The sequence below is a fragment of the Carassius carassius genome, chromosome 39 (genome assembly GCF_963082965.1).
Source record: "Carassius carassius chromosome 39, fCarCar2.1, whole genome shotgun sequence".
Taxonomy (NCBI): Eukaryota; Metazoa; Chordata; class Actinopteri; order Cypriniformes; family Cyprinidae; genus Carassius; species Carassius carassius.
Window position 1 is genome coordinate 21,647,201 of NC_081793.1, and position 22,964 is coordinate 21,670,164.

A 22,964-nucleotide genomic window follows, 5' to 3' on the forward strand; every position below is an offset into this window, starting at 1 on the left:
GACTGTAGGCACATTTTTCTAGTGTTAACTGGAAAGGGATCCTTATTGTAAATGTATTATGTCCCCGTTCATTTTGTTACAGCCATGATTCGTAATAAAGTAATTTATATAAATAGAATTTGCGCTTTAAACAACACTAAAACCATGTTTGGTTGTTAATCGGGGTCACAGCGAGTCGAACGTCCGACAATGTCGTTCAATCATGAATCAGATATGGTCGAAAAGGACGGTAAAGGGAAATTTTTACGAATCGGACATGATTGGTTCAATGAGTCGGTGACTCGGCTCAACGGTTCAACCGATTCATTACAAAAGATCCGACTCAAAAGGACGGTTCATTGACGAATCTGACACCGCTAAAGGACAATGGAGTCGGATGCGCAGGAGTCAAGACAAGCCGCGATACTTCTTCCTCGAATGTGTACAGTTAGGATTAGCCGGAGTTGTGAAACGGGTGACTGGAGGAACATCAGTGTTATATGACCGCAGTGCGCTGTTTTCTCATGACCAGCTCGCGCTTTCAGGTGTCAATAGGAGAAGTTCCTGCTGTAAAGACCTACTGCTGTTTCGTCTCCTGGGCTTCCCCCTGAACAATAAGGTCTTCATGTGATTTTTTTTTTATGTGAGTTTTGTGGTCTATTTGTGTGTTGTTGTAGTTAGGGTTAGGTTATTTAGTACTCAGACGGTCGGTTATGTAGACAGGTGGTTAAGTAAATGTCACGTGTTATCTAAGGAGTCCTCGGAGTTTTTGATAATATTTATTTATTAACGTTACCCTATTACATGCTGAGAAAATGAAAATGAATTTAATCCAACCGCTTAACCAGTGTTTATGTACAAAAGCATGAGAGATCCTCAAAACAGTAATTAGGTGAAACTGAATAGAGCACATCATGGGAACCTAAAATTACCACATTTCCCTTAAATTGGTGCTTAGGGGAATGTTTGAGGTTAATAACTGACTGTTTCTAACTGTATTTGAACTCTAACCCCCCCCCCTCTTTAGGTTAAATATGTGTCATACAACATCCAGAATGCCCTATAAACACAGAAAGCTGCAGAGAGACTGTTTTATTATCTTTTACAGGGAGTAATTTATGGCACTGAACATATCAGGAGCTCCTTATACAATGTCTGAAGTCAGTATAGGACGGAAAAAAGAAAAGTGTGAGAATTGCACTAAACAGGTAATAAAACCTTTTAATACTTGTGTATCGTTTTTTTTTTTTTTTTGTCTGAATCTGAGCTGTTCTTATGTTTTGTCACCCATGTATTGTTTAGTCATGAATCACTTTTTATTTTCTCAATTCCACTTCTTAGTGCAACAAGAAACAGAGTGATGAAGGAATAAACTCACTGCAGGAGAAAGGTGTTGCCAATGGAGAGGTATTTCTCATTTTTATATATATATAACACAGGTGCTTATCAATAAATTAGAATGTCGTGGAAAAGTTAATTTATTTCAGTAATTCAACTCAAATTGTGAAACTCATGTATTAAATAAATTCAATGCACGCAGACTGAAGTAGTTTTAAGTCTTTCAGGGAACTACACTGCGACCAAAATGGTCGCATATGCGACCTTTTGAAATGCCATTGCGACTCAAATTTTTATGGGGTCGCAAATGTATCACTGATTATTTTTGTACCTACTTATGTGTTATGCTATGATTTAATATGAGCATTTATTAAAACAGAAATGTGTATTTTAAGAATACGTTTTATAATGTGCTCCGAGCATTCAACACATCAAGATGGCTTCAGCCCCGCGATGCGGGAAAGCTGAACTGAGTAGCTGGTTACTCGCGCTGTGTTCGGTGCACACAAGAGAGCCGCGTCTCGCGAACAGCAACACTGAACCGAGCTCTCCTGCAGGACGTTCGCGTCATCCTGCACCTGAACGAACAAATACAAATTGCAGTTTAAATTAACAGAAAAAAAGAGCGAAAAGCGAAAGAGCTCAATTCAGCACCGCGGTGTTCTGGTGTTCAGGGAGCAAGCAGAGACGCAGCTCAAAGTCTTCTTGCTTTTGTACCGACAACAAATACATACAAAATATGTCAAAATTCCCGTCTTTGAAAGTGTGTTCAAAAAAGTATGTGGTTATGTCTTAAGTGAAAGTAAAGAGTTGCAAAAAAATCGAATGTGTATCATTATAATGGATGCGTTTCTCTCTTAAAGTGACCGCGCCTAATTTACTAGCTCTGCTGTCAGTGTCTTTAATGTATGAAAATGAAAGTAAATCTCTCACTGCTCTTGATTGAATTAATTTGTAGTTTTAACAAGAATTTATCCAAAGTCAATCCAAAAATCAGATAGAATTGTTTTACTAGTTGGTGCAGGCCACTTGTTCATTTGTCAAAGTTATCCGACATTATCAAGATGAATTTGTCATATTTTATTACCAATTTCTAAACTAAAGCAAATAAACTGTGATAATGTGAGAAATGTTGAAGGTGTCTGAATACATTTTGGTTTGATTGTGTATTTTATTTTACAGTGAAGACTATGCAGTGCTACTTTAAATGAACAAAAACAAACTTAAAAAAATGTAAACATTGTGTAAATAGCACAAATAAATAAATAGAATGAACATACAGTACAAATTAAACTATTTTAAACAGGGCCCACTGTACAACCTGCACCGGGGCCCCTCTAAACCCAGCTACACTTAATGCCCTGTTTCCACCGCAGGAACTTTACCCAGGAACTAGGGACATTGGCCTGGTACTCGGTGTGTTTCCACCGCAGGAACCAGGAACTAAATAAAGTTCCGGGTAAAAAAAATGCCCCTCAGAAAGTCCCTGCTGGCGAGGTGGTACTTTTTCAAAGTTCCTGAACTTTTGGGGGCGGGACTTCCTGATTGGTTGAGTTCACGCAGCATTGGTTGAGTTCAACCACCATTTATTCGGATCAACATTTTCAAAATATTACTATTATTGTGTCATGAAATGTAATTTTAAAAGTATTTCAGGCGAGAATGTAGTTGTTTAAAACTCAAATCTGTGGTTTATTTATAAAGACAGCGCCTATTTAAAAATGTGTTTCGCCGATCTCAGAGACGGTGAACTCCACGCAATCAGCGGGAGCTCAGTAATCATCTATCCGCCGAGAAGCAGCCTCTCCTCGGCTAGACCTTCTGATGTGTGCCGCTGGCTCTGATGTCTCTTTAGTGGTTAAACATAAAATATAATTCCTTTTGGGTAAATCTAACAGGTTATCTTTGGTCTGTATTCAATTTATCTATATGTTAAAATGAAAATAAAAAAGGCAAATCTATATAATATTTCGTTTCATTGTAATGGCTGTATATATACACATATCCCTGAACTAAGTACATTTCTGCAGCTGTTATTATGCTTAAATGAAAACGAAAGGAGGCAGTGGTATTTGATATCCTATTTCGTTTTATTGTAAATATACAGAGAGGAAAATAGTAGCCATGGTCAGCTGACTGAAGTTATCAAGTACGCTGCTGTTTGCAGATTTACTGGACTTGCGTCGTCGCAGACATCACACTCCCGAGTCGAATGCACAAAGTCCGCACTACCGAGAATGCACGTCCAAAATCAGCGTACTTTGCATTGAGAAACACACACAGAGCTACGTCACCAGTCTATTTGCCTAATCTTCCCGGTACTTTACACCGTGGTGGAAACGCAGAAAACAACAGGTCTGGGGGGAAAAAAGTTCCTGGGAAAAAAAGTTCCTGGTACAAATGTTCCGGGTAATTTCGGTGGAAACGCGGCATAAGTAGACATTCAAAAGGCCCTTTTTACCGCCGCACGTACTGCCGCGGCGGCGGTATAAAGTGCATTTGCAGCCTTTGACCGCTGAGTGGCACTTTAAACACAAGTTATCAAACAAGCGCATCAAAGCACATTTTCGCTAATAGACGTCAGTTTTGCCTCACTGATGTGTTAGATTTGATGGCTTCAGTCAGGGAAAATGAAAGAAAACACTGTAGTTAAAATATTTAATATCCACAGAAGAAAGTTTGGTACTTATGAAGTTATGTGCATTTCTTAGAACGAATTCAAGCAGGATGTCAAGCCTGTGGCTGAGTCTGTGCTTATATTTTCTCTAATCTACATGGTATTAAACCATATTTTAGATTTGACACATTTAAAAGGTGTGCAGTATTATTTATATTATATTAATTATGCGTTATATTATTCAAAAGAAATTTTGGTTTACTTTGCATCGGAGCATTAAAAGTGGTAGCCTATTTTAGGGGGGTTGGCTTCATTGATTAATATGCAAAATGTCAATATTTTCATATTTTAATTTATATTTTCAATATAAATATATTTTTTCCTTTAATAAAACAACATGCATTTTTGTTATTCATTACCTGTCCTTTAACGTATTGGGGAAAAAACATTTGTCTGTAAACTGGTTAAGAAATTGTTGCATGTTTAAACATGAAGCACTGTATAATTTCGTTCCCATTATTTATGCCTAATCAGCCTAAAACAAGAAACGAATAAAATTAAACCTGCACGATTAAATATTTGAAACTCTAAAGACGGATTAATAAAACGTCCTCACGATTAAACTCAAGTTCTCTCATTATAATCAACAAAATACACACGATGTAAAAAAAGAGCTTCATTAACTGACAACATAAGTGATTTTAAAGGGAGCCTTCTTTACTTGCTTTTAGTGCTGGGCGATAGCCTATGGCCTAAAAAAAAAAACGATTTATGATTTAAATCGATTTTAAAATAAATATTCAAATGAAAAAGAAATTTTTCAAAACAAGTTTTAATATAGTTATAAACTTATAACTGAGACAAGATGATAAAAAACTGTGATGTTATTACCTTAATGCTGGAAAGACCTTTATTTTATTATTCTTTTTTATTATTATTTATTTTTTGTTAATACTAGCCCATCAGCTGTGCAAATTTAGTTTGTGAGGAAAATAACATTACATTTTTGTCAGTTATTTTATCTAAACCGAGCGATTAATTTCTTCAAGATTTCAGAATCAAATAGCCTACTGATAATGTAGTAGCACTGTAAGATTACATTTGTGAATGCATTATTGCTAAAGCGATTGCGTGTGAATGTGCTTTATCTGTTTAAATCATGCTTTAACCTGAAAATAATCAGTAAAAGAAACAGACAAACTCATATAGCCTTTATAACCTGATCAAGCCATAGCTTAATATGTTTAATATGAATTCTTGCTGAATATGCATTTATATTACTGGCTGTTGGCATGAATTGTACTCGTGATGGAGGCTCCAGTCAGAATCACACCGCTCTGCTCATCCTTTGCTTGGTGGCGTGTCTCTGTCAGACTCGTGGGGGAGGGTTGAGCCACTCTGAACTACGGGAGCCTGAGTGGTGCGTCGGTGGATGTTAAAAAGAAAATCCGATTTTCATTCAAACAAACCGATGTAAATTACAAATTCGAGTTAATTGATAAAATCGATTTATCACACAGCCCTATTTGCTGTCATATTATTTAATGAAAAAAAATGCAGCTGCATTTACATGCAGGTGTGTAAAATATGTGCAAGATTTGCACTGCAGGTGTGATGATAGATGTGCAGCTTTTATTCTTATTTATTTTATCTTCATTACAAATCTTGTTTGGTTCATTTTGGATAATTGCATGTAAAAAATAATTTTCCTTGTAATGAAAAATATGAATTAATATTCATATGCAAGCATTTGTGCAAAAATTATTAATTCGCATTAATGTCAGGGCGCATTAATATTCAACATTCAACAATCTGTGAATGTTGCATTTCTCTGTCGGAGAGAGCCAGCACTGTGAATTTCATCTTGCAGCAGACAAGAAAACATTTGTTTATTAATAAATAATTAAAATGTCTCATTTTTCACAATTATTAGGCTACTTCTGCATGTACTTTGTGGCAAACTTAATGGATGTGCTTGAGCGTGGAATATATTAAGATTTGATTATATAAATTTTATATAAACCTCTGATTAATTGAATATAACAAATGAACGACTAGAACTAGAAAAATCTTACTTGGGGACAGACCATTTTTTTTTGTCTATAACCAAAACAACAGTCCTATATAAACTGGTTCAGCAACTTTGAAAGCCTCATAAGACACTGTCCATATGAAAGAGCAATTCACACCTTTATCTCGACCCCCACAAGCCACACGTAACTAACCCCAAAAACCCAACCCCCTCCAACTGAACAGAATTCGGTCTGTGTTTTGGCTCTGAGGAACGGTGTGTTACTGGGCTGAAACATGTCTGCACTCAGCAGCACTACTCTTTGTAGCTATTCATTATATTCTCGCAGCTCATATTATTATAGAATAAAACTAAACATATGCACACAACTTTTTAGCTCATAAGTACTGGAGGTTTCGATTCTTTTCTTGACTGATACACACAAACACACATTCACACAACTAGCCTACATTTCAGAAGCGTGCGGGTCGGGCTTTCGCAGCGACAAACGCTTTGATTGCGTCCTCGAGTTTAACTTGTATGATCATTTTTAATCAGTTTAAGCTTTGAGAAACCGGGTTCTCCAGAGATCACAGTGACAGTGAGAAGCACTCTCAATGCTACAAAAACATTTGGAAAAATTTATTCCATCCCTTTTTCACAGATGAATTTAAGCGCATCCAGTGGTTTAGCAGCCAGGCTCCAGCAACCAGGCGTCTGCCCAAAGCAGTCAGCTCTTCGAACAATTCATGCCCATCAACGTCCCGCGAGTCTCCATGAGCCAGGGCCTTTTCCATAAGCAATCCTGAAGAGTCTTAAGCAATCCTGAAGAACTATTGTATTCTCCTTTTCTTTGAGAGATGCTATGTCATTTTAAAATCCAAATACGCGCCCATGGTCTCGAAGCAGCGAAAAGCGCTCTTTCACAGAACGGAGGCGATGAATAATAAAATGAGGGTTTGTAAACGAAGATGAAAGGACAAGAAAACATCAATAGCATTATATTATAACATTTTAACATCCTTAAAAACCATCATAAAATTTAAAAAAGTCTTCTTTTTTACTCATGACCAGATAGCCTAATTTTATTCATTTTGACATTTTTGAATATGCATTAAAGTATTTTGCACGCATATACTAATAGAGCGCGGCCGGGCGGGAATTTTTATTCTAAATTTAAAGTGAATTTAAATTTATACTAATGGAGTGGGTAAAAAAATGCTTTTGATATAAGTGCGATAATTGTAACCTAATGTCAAATAAACAAATAAATGAATAATTTTCTCGCTCTCTCGCATCTCTCTCTCTTGCCGCCCTGGCTGAGCTGCCGCCCTAGGCGGCTGACTAGTTCACCTATAGGCACGCGCTGGCCCTGTGTGCACGAGACACCAGCGCAAACAAACAGCTGAAACAGAAAATACTCATTTTTTGGACGCACACAAGGCATAATTCAAAAATGTAAAGTGTTAGTAGTTTGAAAAAATCAGGAATAAAAACAGTTAATAATAATTATTGCTAAATGCTGGACCGTTCCCATTTCGCTGAAACTGAAGATTTTTTTTAAACCAAGAATGAACCGAAATGAAATGAAAACATTTAGCTTTTTATCCGTATATATATATATATTTTCACAAGACCATAATGATAATAACAAATCATCAATTAATAATTATTTTACGAAAATCATTGTTATTTGTGATCGTGGATGTTTGAGGAAGGCTTTAAGACCAAGCGGAATCCTCTGTTCCCGCCTCACAGCGCGCGGGACTCGCGCTCAGTGACGCAGCTTCACTGTCTGCGGTTTGACTTTACTAAATCAGATTGAGGCGAATACAACTTATTGATCATAAGACCAACATTTAGCAAGCAGGAAAACATTCATTCTACCTGAAGGAAGACGTATTTCATTGAGCTAATGCTGTTAAATAGAGAGAGAGAGAGAGAGAGCGAGAGAACCAGTCTAGGGCTATTAAACTTAGAGCTCATTATATTGAAGTACAAATCCAAACACCAAAAACGTTATGCATTTTATGAATAATGAAATGTTATGAAAAGTATGCATTTTATTTATTCACATGCAGTATGGTTGTATTTAGCAGTTAAAACCTATTTTTAAACTTGAATTTAAATACTATTAAACTAACTTTAAATTCTCAAGGAGTTTATAAGTAAAAAAGGATAAAATGTCACAGTGCATGTTAAATAGTCTAAATGAACTTGTGTTAACAATATAATTAGAACTAACAATATAATTAGATTTTTTTAAATTAACAATTCCTGTATAAAATGGGACAGCAACCTTTATATCAAACATTTTTAAATCGTCCACAGCTGAGCATCGCGGGAGGCTGATCAAATCATTTTCAGATGCAATGAAAAAAAAAAAAACCCTGGATGGCATATATTAGGCACAGGCTCTGCTCTGAAGTATAAAATTTTAACGGATTAATTGCCTATTTTCATTTGCTGCATGTCTATTTTATTTTTTAAACACGCTTAAAAATAAATTACGTTTGTCGGAGGAAAAAATATATAAGTCGTCTATAGTTGCATTTTAACGGATTCATCACCTATTCTCTGTTTGCTGCATGGGTTTTTTTTTTTTAACAAGCTAAAAAATAAATCAGAGTTTGTGAGAGGAAAAAATATAAGTCAGGTATAAGTAGGGATGTGTAGCGAAACCCGGTATTAAACTGGTCCCAGGGCTAAACTATGAAAGACCGTATCAGTAAGATCTGACGCTATCGGTTCTGCTTTCGGTAGCCTACTGGAACAAGGGAAAAAAAATAATGTACTATGTATTTTTGCTTAATAATGTTATCGTGCACATCTTATCTCACCAAACATATCTAATGTGCGATTATATTAAGACGTTTGTCTGTGAGATCTGCGAGATCTCTCATGCGCGCTGCGGAGGGTGTCTGTCAGTCACACACACACACCACAACGAGCGCGGCACACGCATTAACTGTACATAAACTCCTGCTTAATAATAAAGAGTGACGATGGCGAAGAGATTTGCTTAATGTTATCGTGCACATTTTATCTCACCAAACATTTCTAATGTGCGATCATATTAAGACGTTCGTCTGTGAGATCTGCGATTGATAAAAATAATAAAACCTATATTTCCCTCAAGACTAGTCATGTTTTTGTGGTTTTAATTTAAACGTGTCTGCTTCTATTTTAGCCAATTTATTTTCAATAAACTAAAACAAAAATAATAATAAAAAAAGGAAAATTAATAGAGCTTGTTATCAGACTGTAAAAAAAAATACGATGAAAAAGTCATGACAACACATTTTTAAGGTTGGCTACTTTAACTTATAGAAATAATTTAAGCAATTTAATGCGTTTTTATACTAATATTGTTGTGTTTTTTGAATATTAAATATAGCCTACATAACAGAAGACCTTGATTGCATGTTACCATGAAACTAACAAAATAATTCGATTTTTTTTTTTAATTAACAAATTCATGTATAAAATGGGACAGCAACCTTTATATCAAACACTTTTATGTCGTCCACAATTGAGCCACGCGAGAGGAAGGTATTGCGCTAGAGCGCACAAGTGAATGTGAAGAGAATTTTTAGGGGGTAGGAGGATTTGTTTATTCTTAAATTTTCATATGCAATGAAAAAAAATGAGATAAACACGAAATAAAAAAGTAAATAAAATAAATTGATATACAGTATATCCACTTAGCTTACCTGTTGGGTTTACCTCTCTCATTGTGGACACATCCAAATGTTTCCATATTCGTGATGTTGCGTATTTGCAGCTAAACTATTATTTATTAGGTAAAATAGGCTTTGTGGTTCACGTGTGTTTCAGTATCGACGGAAAAATATTATAATGAGCAAAAATATGCCACAGTAGACCGCTGCTCATTCTGAACTTCGCTGTTTACAATGAATATGTGCGCGTGAGGCACCAGCGCATAAAACAGCTGAAATATACCATACTCAATTTTTGCTCACACAGTTAAGGCATAATTGGAGACAGTTTGAAAAATCAAGAACTTGAAGGATTTTCTTTATTTATTTCTGCTAAGAACAAACCAGAATGAAAATATATATATATTTTAATCCTTGTGTGTGTGTTCCTATATCTATATATATATATATATATATATATATATATATATATATATATGTATATATGTATATATGTATATATATATATATATATATATATATATATATATATATATATATATATATATATATATATATATATATATATATATAATGTATATGTGTTAGGAACACACACACGGATTAGAACATTTAATATTTTTATTCTGGTTTGTTTATATATATATATATATATATATATATATATATATATATATATATATATATATATTAGTAATGACTGTTTAATGACAATAGCATGCAGTAAGGCTTTGTGTAAAGGTCTTTCTTTTACATTTTTACTGCAGCCTAAAACTATCCCACATTTTTAAATTAACTCTTACTTTAAATTTTATGATAGTTTTTAAGGATGTTAAAATGTTATAATATAATGCTATTGATGTTTTCTTGTCCTTTCATCTTCGTTTACAAACCCTCATTTTATTATTACAGTCAGTTCAAAATTCGTCCCTTTGCGCCACCTGGCGGTAGTTAAGCGAATTATTTTAACACGCGACTGAATTCAGTTAATGCGGTACGCGCGGCGGTAATGCCCAAATAGGCTGTCAACCTACTGTACAAGACGGAGTAATGCACTGTGTGTACTGTAAGAAATAGAACAAGGCATGTGGTTTAAAAGATGGCAAGTAAAATAAAAAGCACATCTGTATGCTATACAGTTTCATTATTGTTCATTATTATCCAGTAATTACTATAAATAATTTGTGCGACCAAAACATGTTTTGTGCCAGTAACTGAAAAAGTTAGTGCAAGTGCCACCAGTGGAAAAAGTTAGTGTAGTTCCCTGTCTTTGGTTCTTTTAATTGTAATGATTTTGTCTCACATTTAACAAAAACCCACCAATTCACGATCTCAACAAATTAGAATATGATGACATGCCAATCAGCTAATCAACTCAATGCACCTGCAAAGGTTTCCTTAGCCATCAAAATGGTCTCTCAGTTTGGTTTACTAGGCTACACAATCATGGGGAAGACTGATGATCTGACAGTTGTCCAGAAGACAATCATTGACACCCTTCACAAGGAGGGTAAGCCACAAACATTCATTACAAAAAAAGAAGCTGGCTATACAGAGAGTGCTGTATCCAAGCATGTTAACAGAAAGATGAGTGGAAGGTAAAAGTGTGGAAGAAAAAAATGCTCAACCAACTGCAGCCTTATGAGGACTGTCAAGTAAAATCGATTCAAGAGTTTGAGTGAACTTCACAAGGAATGGACTGATGCTGGGGTCAAGGCATCAAGAGCCACCACACACAGACGTGTCAAGGAAAGTGAAAGTCGTGACATTTGCCAAGTATGGTGACCCATACTCGGAATTGGTGCTCTGCATTAAAATAATTCGCTTAACTACCGCCAGGTGGCGCAAAGGGATGAATTTTGAACTGACTGTAATAATAAAATGAGGGTTTGTAAACGAAGATGAAAGGACAAGTAAAACATCAAAAGCATTATATTATAACATTTTAACATCCTTAAAAACCATTATAAAATTTAAAGTAAGAGTTAATTTAAAAACGTGGGACAGTTTAGTGCACACACACAGCAGTGAGAAGTGAACACACCTGGAGCAGTGGGCAGCTGTAGATCCAGCACCCTGGGATTCAGTGCCTTGCTCAAGGGCACTTCAGCCATGGGTATTGAGGGTGGAAGAGAGCGTACATTCATTCCCCCTACCTACAACTCCTGCCAGCATCGAGACTTGAACTGGTGACCTTCGGGTAACTAGTCTCTAACCATTAGACCACAACTTCCCCAAATTTGCTGAACCACAGACAATGTCAGAGGCGTCTTATCTGGTCAAAGGAGAAGAAGAATCGAACTGTTGCACAGTGGTCCAAAGTCCTCTTTTCAGTTAAAGCAAGTTTTGTATTTCATTTGGAAACCAAGGTCCTAGAGTCTGGGGAAAGGGTGGAGAAGTTCATAGCCCAAGTTGCTTGAAGCCCAGTGTTAAGTTAAATGACCATGGTGTTGGTGTGCTTGACTGGCCAGCAAACTCACCAGACCGTAACCCCAGAGAGAATCTATGGGTATTGTCAAGAGGAAAATGAGAAACAAGAGACCAAAAAATGCAGATGAGCTGAAGGCCACTGTCAAAGAAAAATGGGCTTCCATACCACCTCAGCAGTGCCACAAACTGATCACCTCCATGCCACGCCGAATTGAGCCAGTAATTAAAGCAAAAGGAGCCCCTACCAAGTACTGAGTACATGTACAGTAAATGAACATACTTTCCAGAAGGCCAACAAATCACTAAAAATGTTTTTTTTTTAAATTGGTTTTATGAAGTATTTTAATTTGTGGGTGTTTGTTAAATGTGAGCCAAAATCTTCACAATTAAAAGTACCAAAGACTTAAACTGCTTCAGTCTGTGTGCATTTAATTTAATACATGAGTTTCACAATTTGAGTTGAATTACTGGAATAAATGAACTTTTCATCAGCATTCTAATTTATTGAGAAGTACCTGTATGTGTGAAACACACTCATTGAGTAGCACTCATCTGATAAGCTGTGGTTTGCATCTGTTGTTTTGTTTGTGTTTTTTTTTGGACGTGTGGATGTTAATAATCTGATTCATGGTTTTTCCTCAGGTGAAAGAGTCTACCTCAGTTCAGCAGGTGTTGTTGAGTGCGTGTCTGGCCTGTGACGGCTGCGTATCGGAGAATGAAAGCCAGAGAATTTCTCTGCAAAATCTGGATGAGATCAACCACGTGCTTGCCCTCAATAAGGTATTATATGCCTGGAAAATGCCAGACTCTGAAAAGATGATCTGTGTGGATATATCTCATACTATTTTAATTTATGTCTTCGGTAGAAATGTGACACTTCAAGGCACAAAGTTCTCGTGATGTCCGTCTGTCCCCAGTCGCTGCCATTTTTTGCTATTAAATTTCAGCTGGATGTTCCAGCGGCTGCAAAGAAACTCTGTGGCTTCCTAAAGAGTGTGGGTACGTTTGGACGCCATGAAGTCACTGTCACATTTGCCAATCTCCTTAATCAAAATGTTCACCTACTGTAGTAAACATTTGCCACGTGCACTCAGAATAAGCTAATAACGGTCTTAAATATTTTTACACATACGTGTTATTTCAGTATCTTTTACTGTATATATTTTTATTATTTCGGATTAGCTTTCATGTAAAAATGTTACTGTTGTTTTATTTTTTTATGTTTGCATTTATCTTTATAATTTAATTTTAGTTCAGTTCTAGTTTGTTTATTTACAGCTAGAAATATGTGTTTTTAAGCTTATTCCAATTAGCTGCCAAGGACACATTTAAAAATTTTTTGGTATTTTTCCATCTAATGTTAAATTTTTTTTATTTATTAATTATTTTTATTTTATGTCTTAAATGTTTTTAATAGTTTTTGTTAAGGACGATAACCGTGGTACATGGTATGTGAGTTATTTCATACTGTTTGAAAAGCCTCTTTCATCTGTCTCCTTAGGGGTTCATTATGTCTTTGACACTACAGTCGCTGCAAGTTTTAGCATTTTAGAAAGCCAGAGAGAATTTGTTCAGCGTTTCCGTCGTAAACTTCACGATTCTAATGCCATGCCAATGTTCACATCCTCTTGTCCAGGTAAGACCATCGTGATGACCACTTAAGCTCATCCAACACACATTGTAAGGTCTCATTTCACCAGAAAGAGCTTGTGCTAATATAAAGCTATCAAAATGGCAATGTGCAACTAGGTCTACACAGAATCTCTATAGATTTTCACCACATTGCATGTTCGTTTATAAAATCAATATTAGCTCATTTAATTATGCTGTCAGTTTTGAATGCAAGAAGCCTGAGATTTCAGTTTGATCTTCATATCATTGGAAAACTCCTGAAAATTATAGGTGAAGTGGTTGCCAACTGACATCTTTCCTGCAACACAATTAAAGGGGTCATATGATGCGATTTCAATTGTTCCTTTCTCTTTGGAGTGTAACAAGCTCTTGGTGCATGAAGAAGATCTGTAAAGTTGCAAGTCAAATCCAAAGAGATATTCTTTATAAAAGTTAAGCCTCTGCCACGCCCTCCTAAAACGGCTCGTTTAAACACGCTCCCATATGTCTATGTCACTATGTGGAAATATTTGCGTAATGCCTTTCAAATATTATAAGTGTTGAAGCAGCCATGTCAGGGAGATGCTGTGTGTATCTAGGCGAAAGCAAAAGCACTTTATTTGGCCTTCAGAAAGTAGATGCATTTAGGAATCTTTAAGATTACGCGCGCGTGTGTGAGCATGTGTGTGAGCGTGTGTGTGTGTGTGTGTGTGTGAGAGAGAGAGAGAGAGAGAGAGAGAGAGAGAAATGTTAGCTGTCTTAACCGTCCGTGGCTTGTGTACTGCAAACACATACAAGCTTCATCATTTTGTCTGTCAACCATTCTGTTCCCCTTTCAGGCTTGAACTGATGGTACAACTTGTGGTCTTTACCGTATTTTTCGGACTATAAGTCGCACCTAATTATAAGTCGCATCAGTCCAGATGAGGAAAACACATATATAAGTCGCACTGGACTATAAGTCGCATTTATTTAGAACCAAGAACCAAGAAAAAACATTACCGTCTACAGCCGTGAAAGGGCGCTCTATGTTTTCAGGGAGAGGGTACAGGAGCACTGAGCAGCATAGAGCGCCCTCTGGCGGCTGTAGACGGTAATGTTTTCTCTTAGTTCATGTCAAATTAATTTTGATAAATAAGTCGCATCTCACTATAAGTCACAGGACCAGCCAACTATGAAAAAAAGTGCGACTTATAGTCCGGAAAATACGGTACATTTATTTTGAAAGATGAAGCTTATGATTATGGGGCATTTCATTTCTTGTGGTGTTTGGCCAATCAAACTGCACTGGGTCAGCTGGCCAACCAGAGCAGACTGTGCTTGTCAGAAGAAGGGACTTTAAAGAAAATGATGCATTTGAGAGAGGCGGGGCATAGAGGACTTACAAATAAAGTACAGTATTTGAAAAATAATGTGTTTTTTTAACATTAAAGCATGTCAATATATTCTGTTACACCAAATAACACCAAATACTGTTCTTTTAAAAAGCATCATATAACCCCTTTAAGCACCTTTGTGTGAACGTCAAGACTTTGTGTTCCTCAAACATTTTGTCTCTAAATGTAGTTAAGAGCCAAATGTGGTGCAGTAAGTGTGGGTTGTGTGTGAATGGGTGGGACTGTGTTAGATAGCCACAGCACTCTGCAGCTGTGAGATAAATGAGAGAACGCTGCCTCACACACCCTTCCTGCACTTTTCACAACTTTCCTCCTCTCTCTCAGTGAATTATTTCATTTTCTGAAAATGATTATCACTAAGCTGATGTGTTTATCCAGTCAGTGTGACTTGCAGTATATTTAGTTCAATTGCAGTTTATAAATGTGTGTATATACAGGTCCTTCTCAAAAAATTTGCATATTGTGATAAAGTTCATTATTTTCCATAATGTAATGATAAAAATTAAACTTTCATATATTTTAGATTCATTGCACACCAACTGAAATATTTCAGGTCTTTTATTGTTTTAATACTGATGATTTTGGCATACAGCTCATGAAAACCCAAAATTCCTATCTCAAAAAATTAGCATATCATGAAAAGGTTCTCTAAACGAGCTATTAACCTAATCATCTGAATCAACTAATTAACTCTAAACACCTGCAAAAGATTCCTGAGGCTTTTAAAAACTCCCAGCCTGGTTCATTACTCAAAACCGCAATCATGGGTAAGACTGCCGACCTGACTGCTGTCCAGAAGGCCATCATTGATACCCTCAAGCGAGAGGGTAAGACACAGAAAGAAATTTCTGAATGAACAGGCTGTTCCCAGAGTGCTGTATCAAGGCACCTCAGTGGGAATTCTGTGGGAAGGAAAAAGTGTGGCAAAAAACGCTGCACAACGAGAAGAGGTGACCGGACCCTGAGGAAGATTGTGGAGAAGGACCGATTCCAGACCTTGGGGACCTGCGGAAGCAGTGGACTGAGTCTGGAGTAGAAACATCTAAAGCCACCGTGCACAGGCGTGTGCAGGAAATGGGCTACAGAGAAGCAGCACTGGAATGTTGCTCAGTGGTCCAAAGTACTTTTTTCGGACGAAAGCAAATTTTGCATGTCATTCGGAAATCAAGGTGCCAGAGTCTGGAGGAAGACTGGGGAGAAGGAAATGCCGAAATGCCTGAAGTCCATTGTCAAGTACCCACAGTCAGTGATGGTCTGGGGTACCATGTCAGCTGCTGGTGTTGGTCCACTGTGTTTTATCAAGGGCAGGGTCAATGCAGCTAGTTAACAGGAGATTTTGGAGCACTTCATGCTTCCATCTGCTGAAAAGCTTTATGGAGATGAAGATTTCGTTTTTCAGCACGACCTGGCACCTGCTCACAGTGCCAAAACCACTGGTAAATGGTTTATTGACCATGGTATTACTGTGCTCAATTGGCCTGCCAACTCTCCTGACCTGAACCCCATAGAGAATCTGTGGGATATTGTGAAGAGAAAGTTGAGAGACGCAAGACCCAACACTCTGGATGAGCTTAAGGCCGCTATCGAAGCATCCTGGGCCTCCATAACACCTCAGCAGTGCCACAGGCTGATTGCCTCCATGCCACGCCGCATTGAAGCAGTCATTTCTGCAAAGGGATTCCCGACCAAGTATTGAGTGCATAACTGAACATAATTATTTGAAGGTTGACTTTTTTTGTATTGAAAACACTTTTCTTTTATTGGTCGGATGAAATATGCTAATTTTTTGAGATAGGAATTTTGGGTTTTCATGAGCTATATGCCAAAATCATCAGTATTAAAACAATAAAAGACCTGAAACATTTCAGTTGGTGTGCAATGAATCTAAAATATATGAAAGTTTAATTTTTATCATTACATTATGGAAAATAATGAACTTTATCACAATATGCTAATTTTTTGAGAAGGACCTGTATATACACAACTGTGATACCATATACGAGTTCAAGATACAGTAATTTTGTCATGATTTATTTAGTGCATAATAATTAAATTATTGTCAGAGCTTGGATTTTGGTCAAATATAAATAAATGTCACATTAGGTTTCAGCCTCTCATAGCAATGAATGGTTGTCACTTTCATTTTCCTCAAAAATAGTAATGTAAAAAATGAACTACAGATTATTTTTGGTATGAGAATATCAAAGCAGTATTGTCAGTATTGTTTACTTTTGTCACTAGTTACTGTATGTAGTAAACATCTAAAGAATAGAAAGATATATAAATGCTTCATTCATTAATTTGTTTACTAAATGCACAATTGTGTGTGTGTTTTGCACAGGATGGATTCGCTATGCAGAGCGTGTTCTTGGTAGCCTGGTCACACCACACATCTGCACCGCAAGATCCCCTCAACAGATCATGGGCTCCATGGTCAAAGACTATTTTGCCAGACAACAGGTGAGAGGTTTCTATGGCTCACTGGAAAACCTGTTTGGCTAGTTTTGCTCTGCTCTAAAATGTTCAATTTTGTGTTATTCTTTAAATCTATTCCAAATATTAGTAGATAAATTGTGCTTATTAATTAAATGAAGCAAATAATTTCCCAAAAACTCATGGAAAAGTCATAGAAATGTATTTGTGAAAAATGTGGACCTTTGTATTTACTGTACCACTACCCTGTAAAAACTGTCCATTTCTTATTAGTGGTGACTGTATGAGGCACCGAATCTGTGTTATCTCTGTAGAAGCTGACCCCAGATCAGATTTTCCATGTGGTGGTGGCTCCCTGCTTTGATAAGAAGCTTGAAGCTGTGAGAGAGGAATACTACAACAGCATCCTGGAGACCAGAGATGTGGACTGTGTGCTGACGTCAGGTACGACTGCGAGGAGATGCTGGGCTCATTCTCCTGTTACTTTTTCAGATCAATTATTAACAAGTACCTGCTTTAGATCAAATTTTATGGATTTATTTATCCTAATATAATATTTCCCTGGTCTATCTTTCCTTCTTGGAAATGATCAGCCAGGTTTATTGTATGTTGCACAGGTTTCAATGGAGGATGTTTTTGTGATCTTGGGACTCCTGAAATGTCACTAAAATATATATATATATATTTTTTTTTTATAATAGGAGAGATTCTCCACTTAATGGAACAAAGCAAAGTTACTGTAGAAGAAGTGGGCCCTGCTCCTTTGGATCATGTGTAAGTAAAATCCCATAGTTCTTTACATTTATCCTATTGAAGCAAAGGCAGTCGGAGTCTTGCTGAAGTGTTGAAACTAAGAGGCACACAAGAGAGTAATGAGGCTGGATAATAATCTTGAAATGTGTGTGTTTGTTATAGATTTGGTGAGACCAGTGACCTTGGTATGACCAGGCATGAAGGTCGTGGATCTGAAGGCTTCCTGGAGCACATTTTCAAACATGCAGCCAAAGAGCTGTTTGGCATTGACGTCCAAGAGATTGTGTATAAGAAACTCAGGTGAGAGATAAACCAGCCAGTGTTGATGACTGTAAATGGATCATCTTTATTATTCAGAAGTTCTGAATCTGTAGTCATTACTAACTGATAATCCCAGAGGTGGAAAGAGTACAAAAATATTCTACTCAAGTAAAAGTACCATTACATTAATGAAATTTTACTTAAGTACAGGTAAAAGTACCAGTCTAAAAATCTACTCAAGTAAAAGTAAAAAGTAGCTCATTTAAACTTTACTCAGAGTAAAAATTACTTAGTTACATTTTAACAGTGGGAGGGAGTCAAAATGGGACAGGCCAAGGGTGTCAAACTCAGTTCCTGCAGGGCCACAGTCCTGCACAGTTTAGATATAACCCTAATTAAACACACCTGATCCAGCTAATCTAATCATTTAGGTTTATTTGAAAACTACATGATATGTGTGCTGGAGCAGGGTTAGAACTAAACTCTGCAGGGCTATGGCCCTCCAGGAACTGAGTTTGACACCCCTGGGATAGGTCTATTAATCTCAAACTAGTTGTTTTTAATTAAAGGAATCAGTTATTTAGAATAATAAAACATTTGGGCTGTTACCAGGCAAATCAGTATCAACAAACTCATCTTTTAATGCAGAGGAAATGCAGAAGATTCATTGGAAGTGGCATTTAGATGTATTACACTGTTTAGTGCAGGACAAGAATGCATTTAACCTGCAGTTACCAATGCATGAATAATGTTTTGATATACAAGACATAAAATGTTGAATACTCATTTGAAATGATAAGAAATTAATTATTTAAAAAAATCAAAAGATACTTTAAATGTGAAATTAAAATGGCCAGTATGTGTCAGCAAGTCACTGTTAATAAGTGAGTCATTGCGATTGAACCGAATCATTTAAACGGTTGATTCATTCAGGAACGAAACACTGTCACGTTGCTCAGAGACGCAAAACTGTGCTTTGGTGGCTGTGTTTGGAATTATTTTCTGTTGTAGAAATAGAGCTAAAAAGGCAATATGGTGTCTAAAACGCAAGTTTCTTAATTAACTTGTTTACTGAACTGTTATATATATGTATGTATATATTCATGATGATTTTTGGAGGAAACGATGGCATTCTTTGTGTGATTTTGATTTAATATATGAAATTATGTAATTATGTGAATTTTCTGCCCCTATATCTTCAATTTTGTGATCATTCTAAATGCATTTTAGGAGACTGAATCACACAGTGAAAGAACGCACTATAAATGCGCGCGCACATCATTAAAACAAAAATAGCACACTCACCACGGTCTTTTTAGCTAATTTGTGCAAAACCTCTTGCTAAAATGTCAAAGCTTCATTTTAACCACCAATACAACGATGCAATTATTTAGCTTACCTCTACATTCTTGCGCAGGGTTGATGTTTTGTCGAGATTTTATAAGCTGCTAGTTTGGTCTTCCTAGGCAAGTACAGCTTACACTGCATAATAGAGCATACATATGACCAGGGGTTCACTTCATTTCCTTCGAGTTCAACTGCAGAATATGACGGGGTTTCGTTTTCAGCGGTGTCTGCACCACTAACGCCTGTTTTGTCCATCTGCATCTTTCTTGTGATTTTAGCGCCAGTTTGCCCTCCTGCCCATTATTTACTGACGTAGTTTCCAGGGAGCGTTTTTTTTTTCTTTTTTTTTTTACTCAGTAATTAATGTTTCAAAATGTAGCGAAGTACAATACTTCAAACAAAATATACTTAAGTAAAAGTAAAATTACAGATTTAAAAAATTACTTTAAAAAGTATTAGTACACAAAAAAGCTACTCAATTACAGTAACGCGAGTAAATGTAATTCGTTACTTTCCACCTCTGGATAATCCTTATTATTATCCCTCATGTAACCACCGGTCTTATTCCTACCAGGAATCGAGACTTTCAGGAGGTGGCGCTAGAGCGTGATGGAGAGACTCTCTTGCAGTTTGCTGCAGTTTATGGCTTCCGGAACATTCAGACTTTAGTTCACAGAATGAGGAAAGGCAAAGTGCCCTACCACCTAGTAGAGGTGCTTTCCTGCCCCGGAGGTATGCAATACATATAAAAACGAACATATTTCAAATATTAAATAAAATTTATTTTGGTTTTTAGCTAACTTAATAGGTGCTGTCATTTATAAAAATAAGCTTGAAAATAATATAGGGTTTTAGATGGAAAATTAAAAAAAGTCCAGAAAAGTTACTGAAATATTGGGGATCAGTGTTTCTTATGTTTTTGAAAGAAGTCTCTTATGTCCTCATTAAATATTGGATATAAATATATTTGTGATATTAAATTATTAGCGTTATTAATTATATGTGCATTGATAAATGTTTCATCTTTGACAGTTAAAGTACAGTTTCCTTCCTTAGCTCTCCTTTTCCCCTTGCAGGCTGTTTAAGTGGACGAGGACAAGCTGAGGGAGAGGGAGGTCGCCCTGACCGACCTTTGGTCCAGCAAATGGAAGAACACTATAGCAGCTTACCTGTCCGACTGCCTGAAACCAACCCAGAGGTCCAGCGCCTCTACCAGGACTGGCTGGACGGCCACGACTCCCCACATGCGGAGCAGTGCCTCCACACTCAGTACAAGAACTACACGCAGCCGCCCTCTCAGATACTAAATTCTGATATGCAGTGGTGACTGGAAGGCATCACTGCATTCCCACATATCTGGAACCAAGCTTGGCATTTAAAGCACCAATCAAGACTGACTGTTTGATGCCATCTCGGGCTCACAAGGACTGCAATGTGCCTGCAGTAAAAAAAAAAAAAAGTTGAATAGAGGACCAAACAGGCTTCCTGTTCTATGCATTGAATCGGACTCTGCTTTACTAATGAGAAGATTTGCATTCATTAACTAGTTTTCTGGAACATTCATGATGTCATGCATGGTTTTGCAACCAGCTGTGTTATTAAAAGGACAATAACAATAATCTTATTGGACTATCCTGGTGAAATAAAGGATAAATAAAAAAAATTACAAAAAACACAAGGCAAAAAGCCCTCAGTATTTATTGCTATTAATTACCGAACCCTGTTAATATGCACTGATGGAAATATTGATGGCATTTTGTATATGACTATAACTTCTAAACAACTGTAGAAAGTGCAAAACTATTACATATTGGTGCAATGAATTGATTAAAGTATACCAACCGTCAATTAAAGCTTAATTATTTTTCTTTATTTATTAAAAAAAACATTTTGACCATTTTGATTAAGCCTTCACCTACAAAAAAAGTACTACAGCACGGAAAGCACATCTTATTTGTCCACAGATTACATCTGGGTCCGGTTATAACTTATTGTGTGTTTATAAATGTTTTATATTGACATGAACACAAACTTTTCTGTATTAAGTGGTCAGGTTATTGTTTTTCTAATGAGACACTAGATGGCAGAATACATCTCTACATAGGGATGGATGGCAGTTTGAGCCGCAGATCCCTCACACTGTGCCCAGTATGTGTCAACTGCTGTGATAAACTCTTTACAAGCGGTTACAACTGGCTGCTCTGTCACCATATGTTTCTATGTCATAAAAATTCATCATACTAGCCACAATATGTGCTGCTGCTCCACACTTCAGTCATTGCGATAAAAGATGCTGTCTGAGTGGTAAGCTGATTTTTTTTCTTCACTTTCTTCAATTGAAGAGTTTGCACTGTGTAACATTAAGGGTAACTTATTTCTCATATGAAGCAATCTTGCCTCATTGCACAAACATACATGCTCTTCCTTGCTTGACTAATTTCGAGCCATTATAGCCACAGTATAGTGAATTCAAGCATGTGAAGCCAAACACAGGAGCAAGGTAGTAATGACTGAATTATTGAGTCTCTGGCTATAAACACAATATTTAAAAAAAGCTCATGATCACACAATGCTACAGAGTTTTTCTTTGAACTTTTAGTATTTGAACATTTAGTTTGACACTTCAGAGTAAATCCCATTTGTGATTAAACAGTAACAAAACTTAATGTGATTCTCATAACTTTGCTCTGGTATGTCGACAGGCAGATGATCTCTGCAAGCAAATCTTTATATTTTTTTATTATTATTGAATGGAAGAAAGTAAAAGGTTTCCACAGTAACGAGATTTGATTATAATGTGGGGATAAATTACTTAATGGGTAAACTTTTAATGTTGGTATAGATATTTCTCATTAAAGCTAGTACATTCAAAAATAAGATCATGATGATGTTGCTTATTCGATATGAAAGACTGTTACTCTACACATAACAGAGGTGTACTAGAAATTTATATGGCAAAATGTTACCATTTTATTTGACCTTGTAATGCAGAAGCATGCCATGTAATTCCAACTATGTCCTGATACAATCATTAATTCATCACAGAACTATTTTAAAGAAACTTTTTTATATATATTAGATATATTGTGGATATTATACAGAAACTG

General features: G+C 36.5%; 1 protein-coding gene across 2 annotated transcripts; it reads left to right on the forward strand.

Moving 5' to 3' along the window:
- The first annotated feature begins 322 nt into the window (after positions 1-322).
- On the forward strand, positions 323-21,710 carry LOC132121617 (nuclear prelamin A recognition factor-like). Of its 2 annotated transcripts, none has more exons than XM_059531204.1 (12): positions 323-598; positions 1,066-1,187; positions 1,321-1,386; positions 12,698-12,835; positions 12,922-13,054; positions 13,557-13,691; positions 17,405-17,523; positions 17,811-17,940; positions 18,198-18,270; positions 18,412-18,549; positions 20,432-20,589; positions 20,934-21,710. In XM_059531204.1, the coding sequence occupies exons 2-12, from the start codon at positions 1,098-1,100 to the stop codon at positions 21,182-21,184; spliced, it is 1,431 nt and encodes a 476-aa protein (XP_059387187.1). In that variant the 5' UTR covers positions 323-598; positions 1,066-1,097; the 3' UTR covers positions 21,185-21,710. The 2 variants fall into 2 exon arrangements, with proteins under 2 accessions (XP_059387187.1, XP_059387186.1); XM_059531203.1 differs by having other exon boundaries at positions 1,088-1,187.
- Positions 21,711-22,964: the final 1,254 nt, after the last annotated feature.

Coding starts and splice junctions, on each gene's coding strand:
- LOC132121617 (XM_059531204.1), top strand. CDS start 1,098: ATGGCACTGAACATATCAGGAGCTCCTTATACAATGTCTGAAGTCAGT. Junction 1,188..1,320: donor GTGAGAATTGCACTAAACAG/GTAATAAAACCT, acceptor TCCACTTCTTAG/TGCAACAAGAAACAGAGTGA. Junction 20,590..20,933: donor GGTGCTTTCCTGCCCCGGAG/GTATGCAATACA, acceptor TTCCCCTTGCAG/GCTGTTTAAGTGGACGAGGA.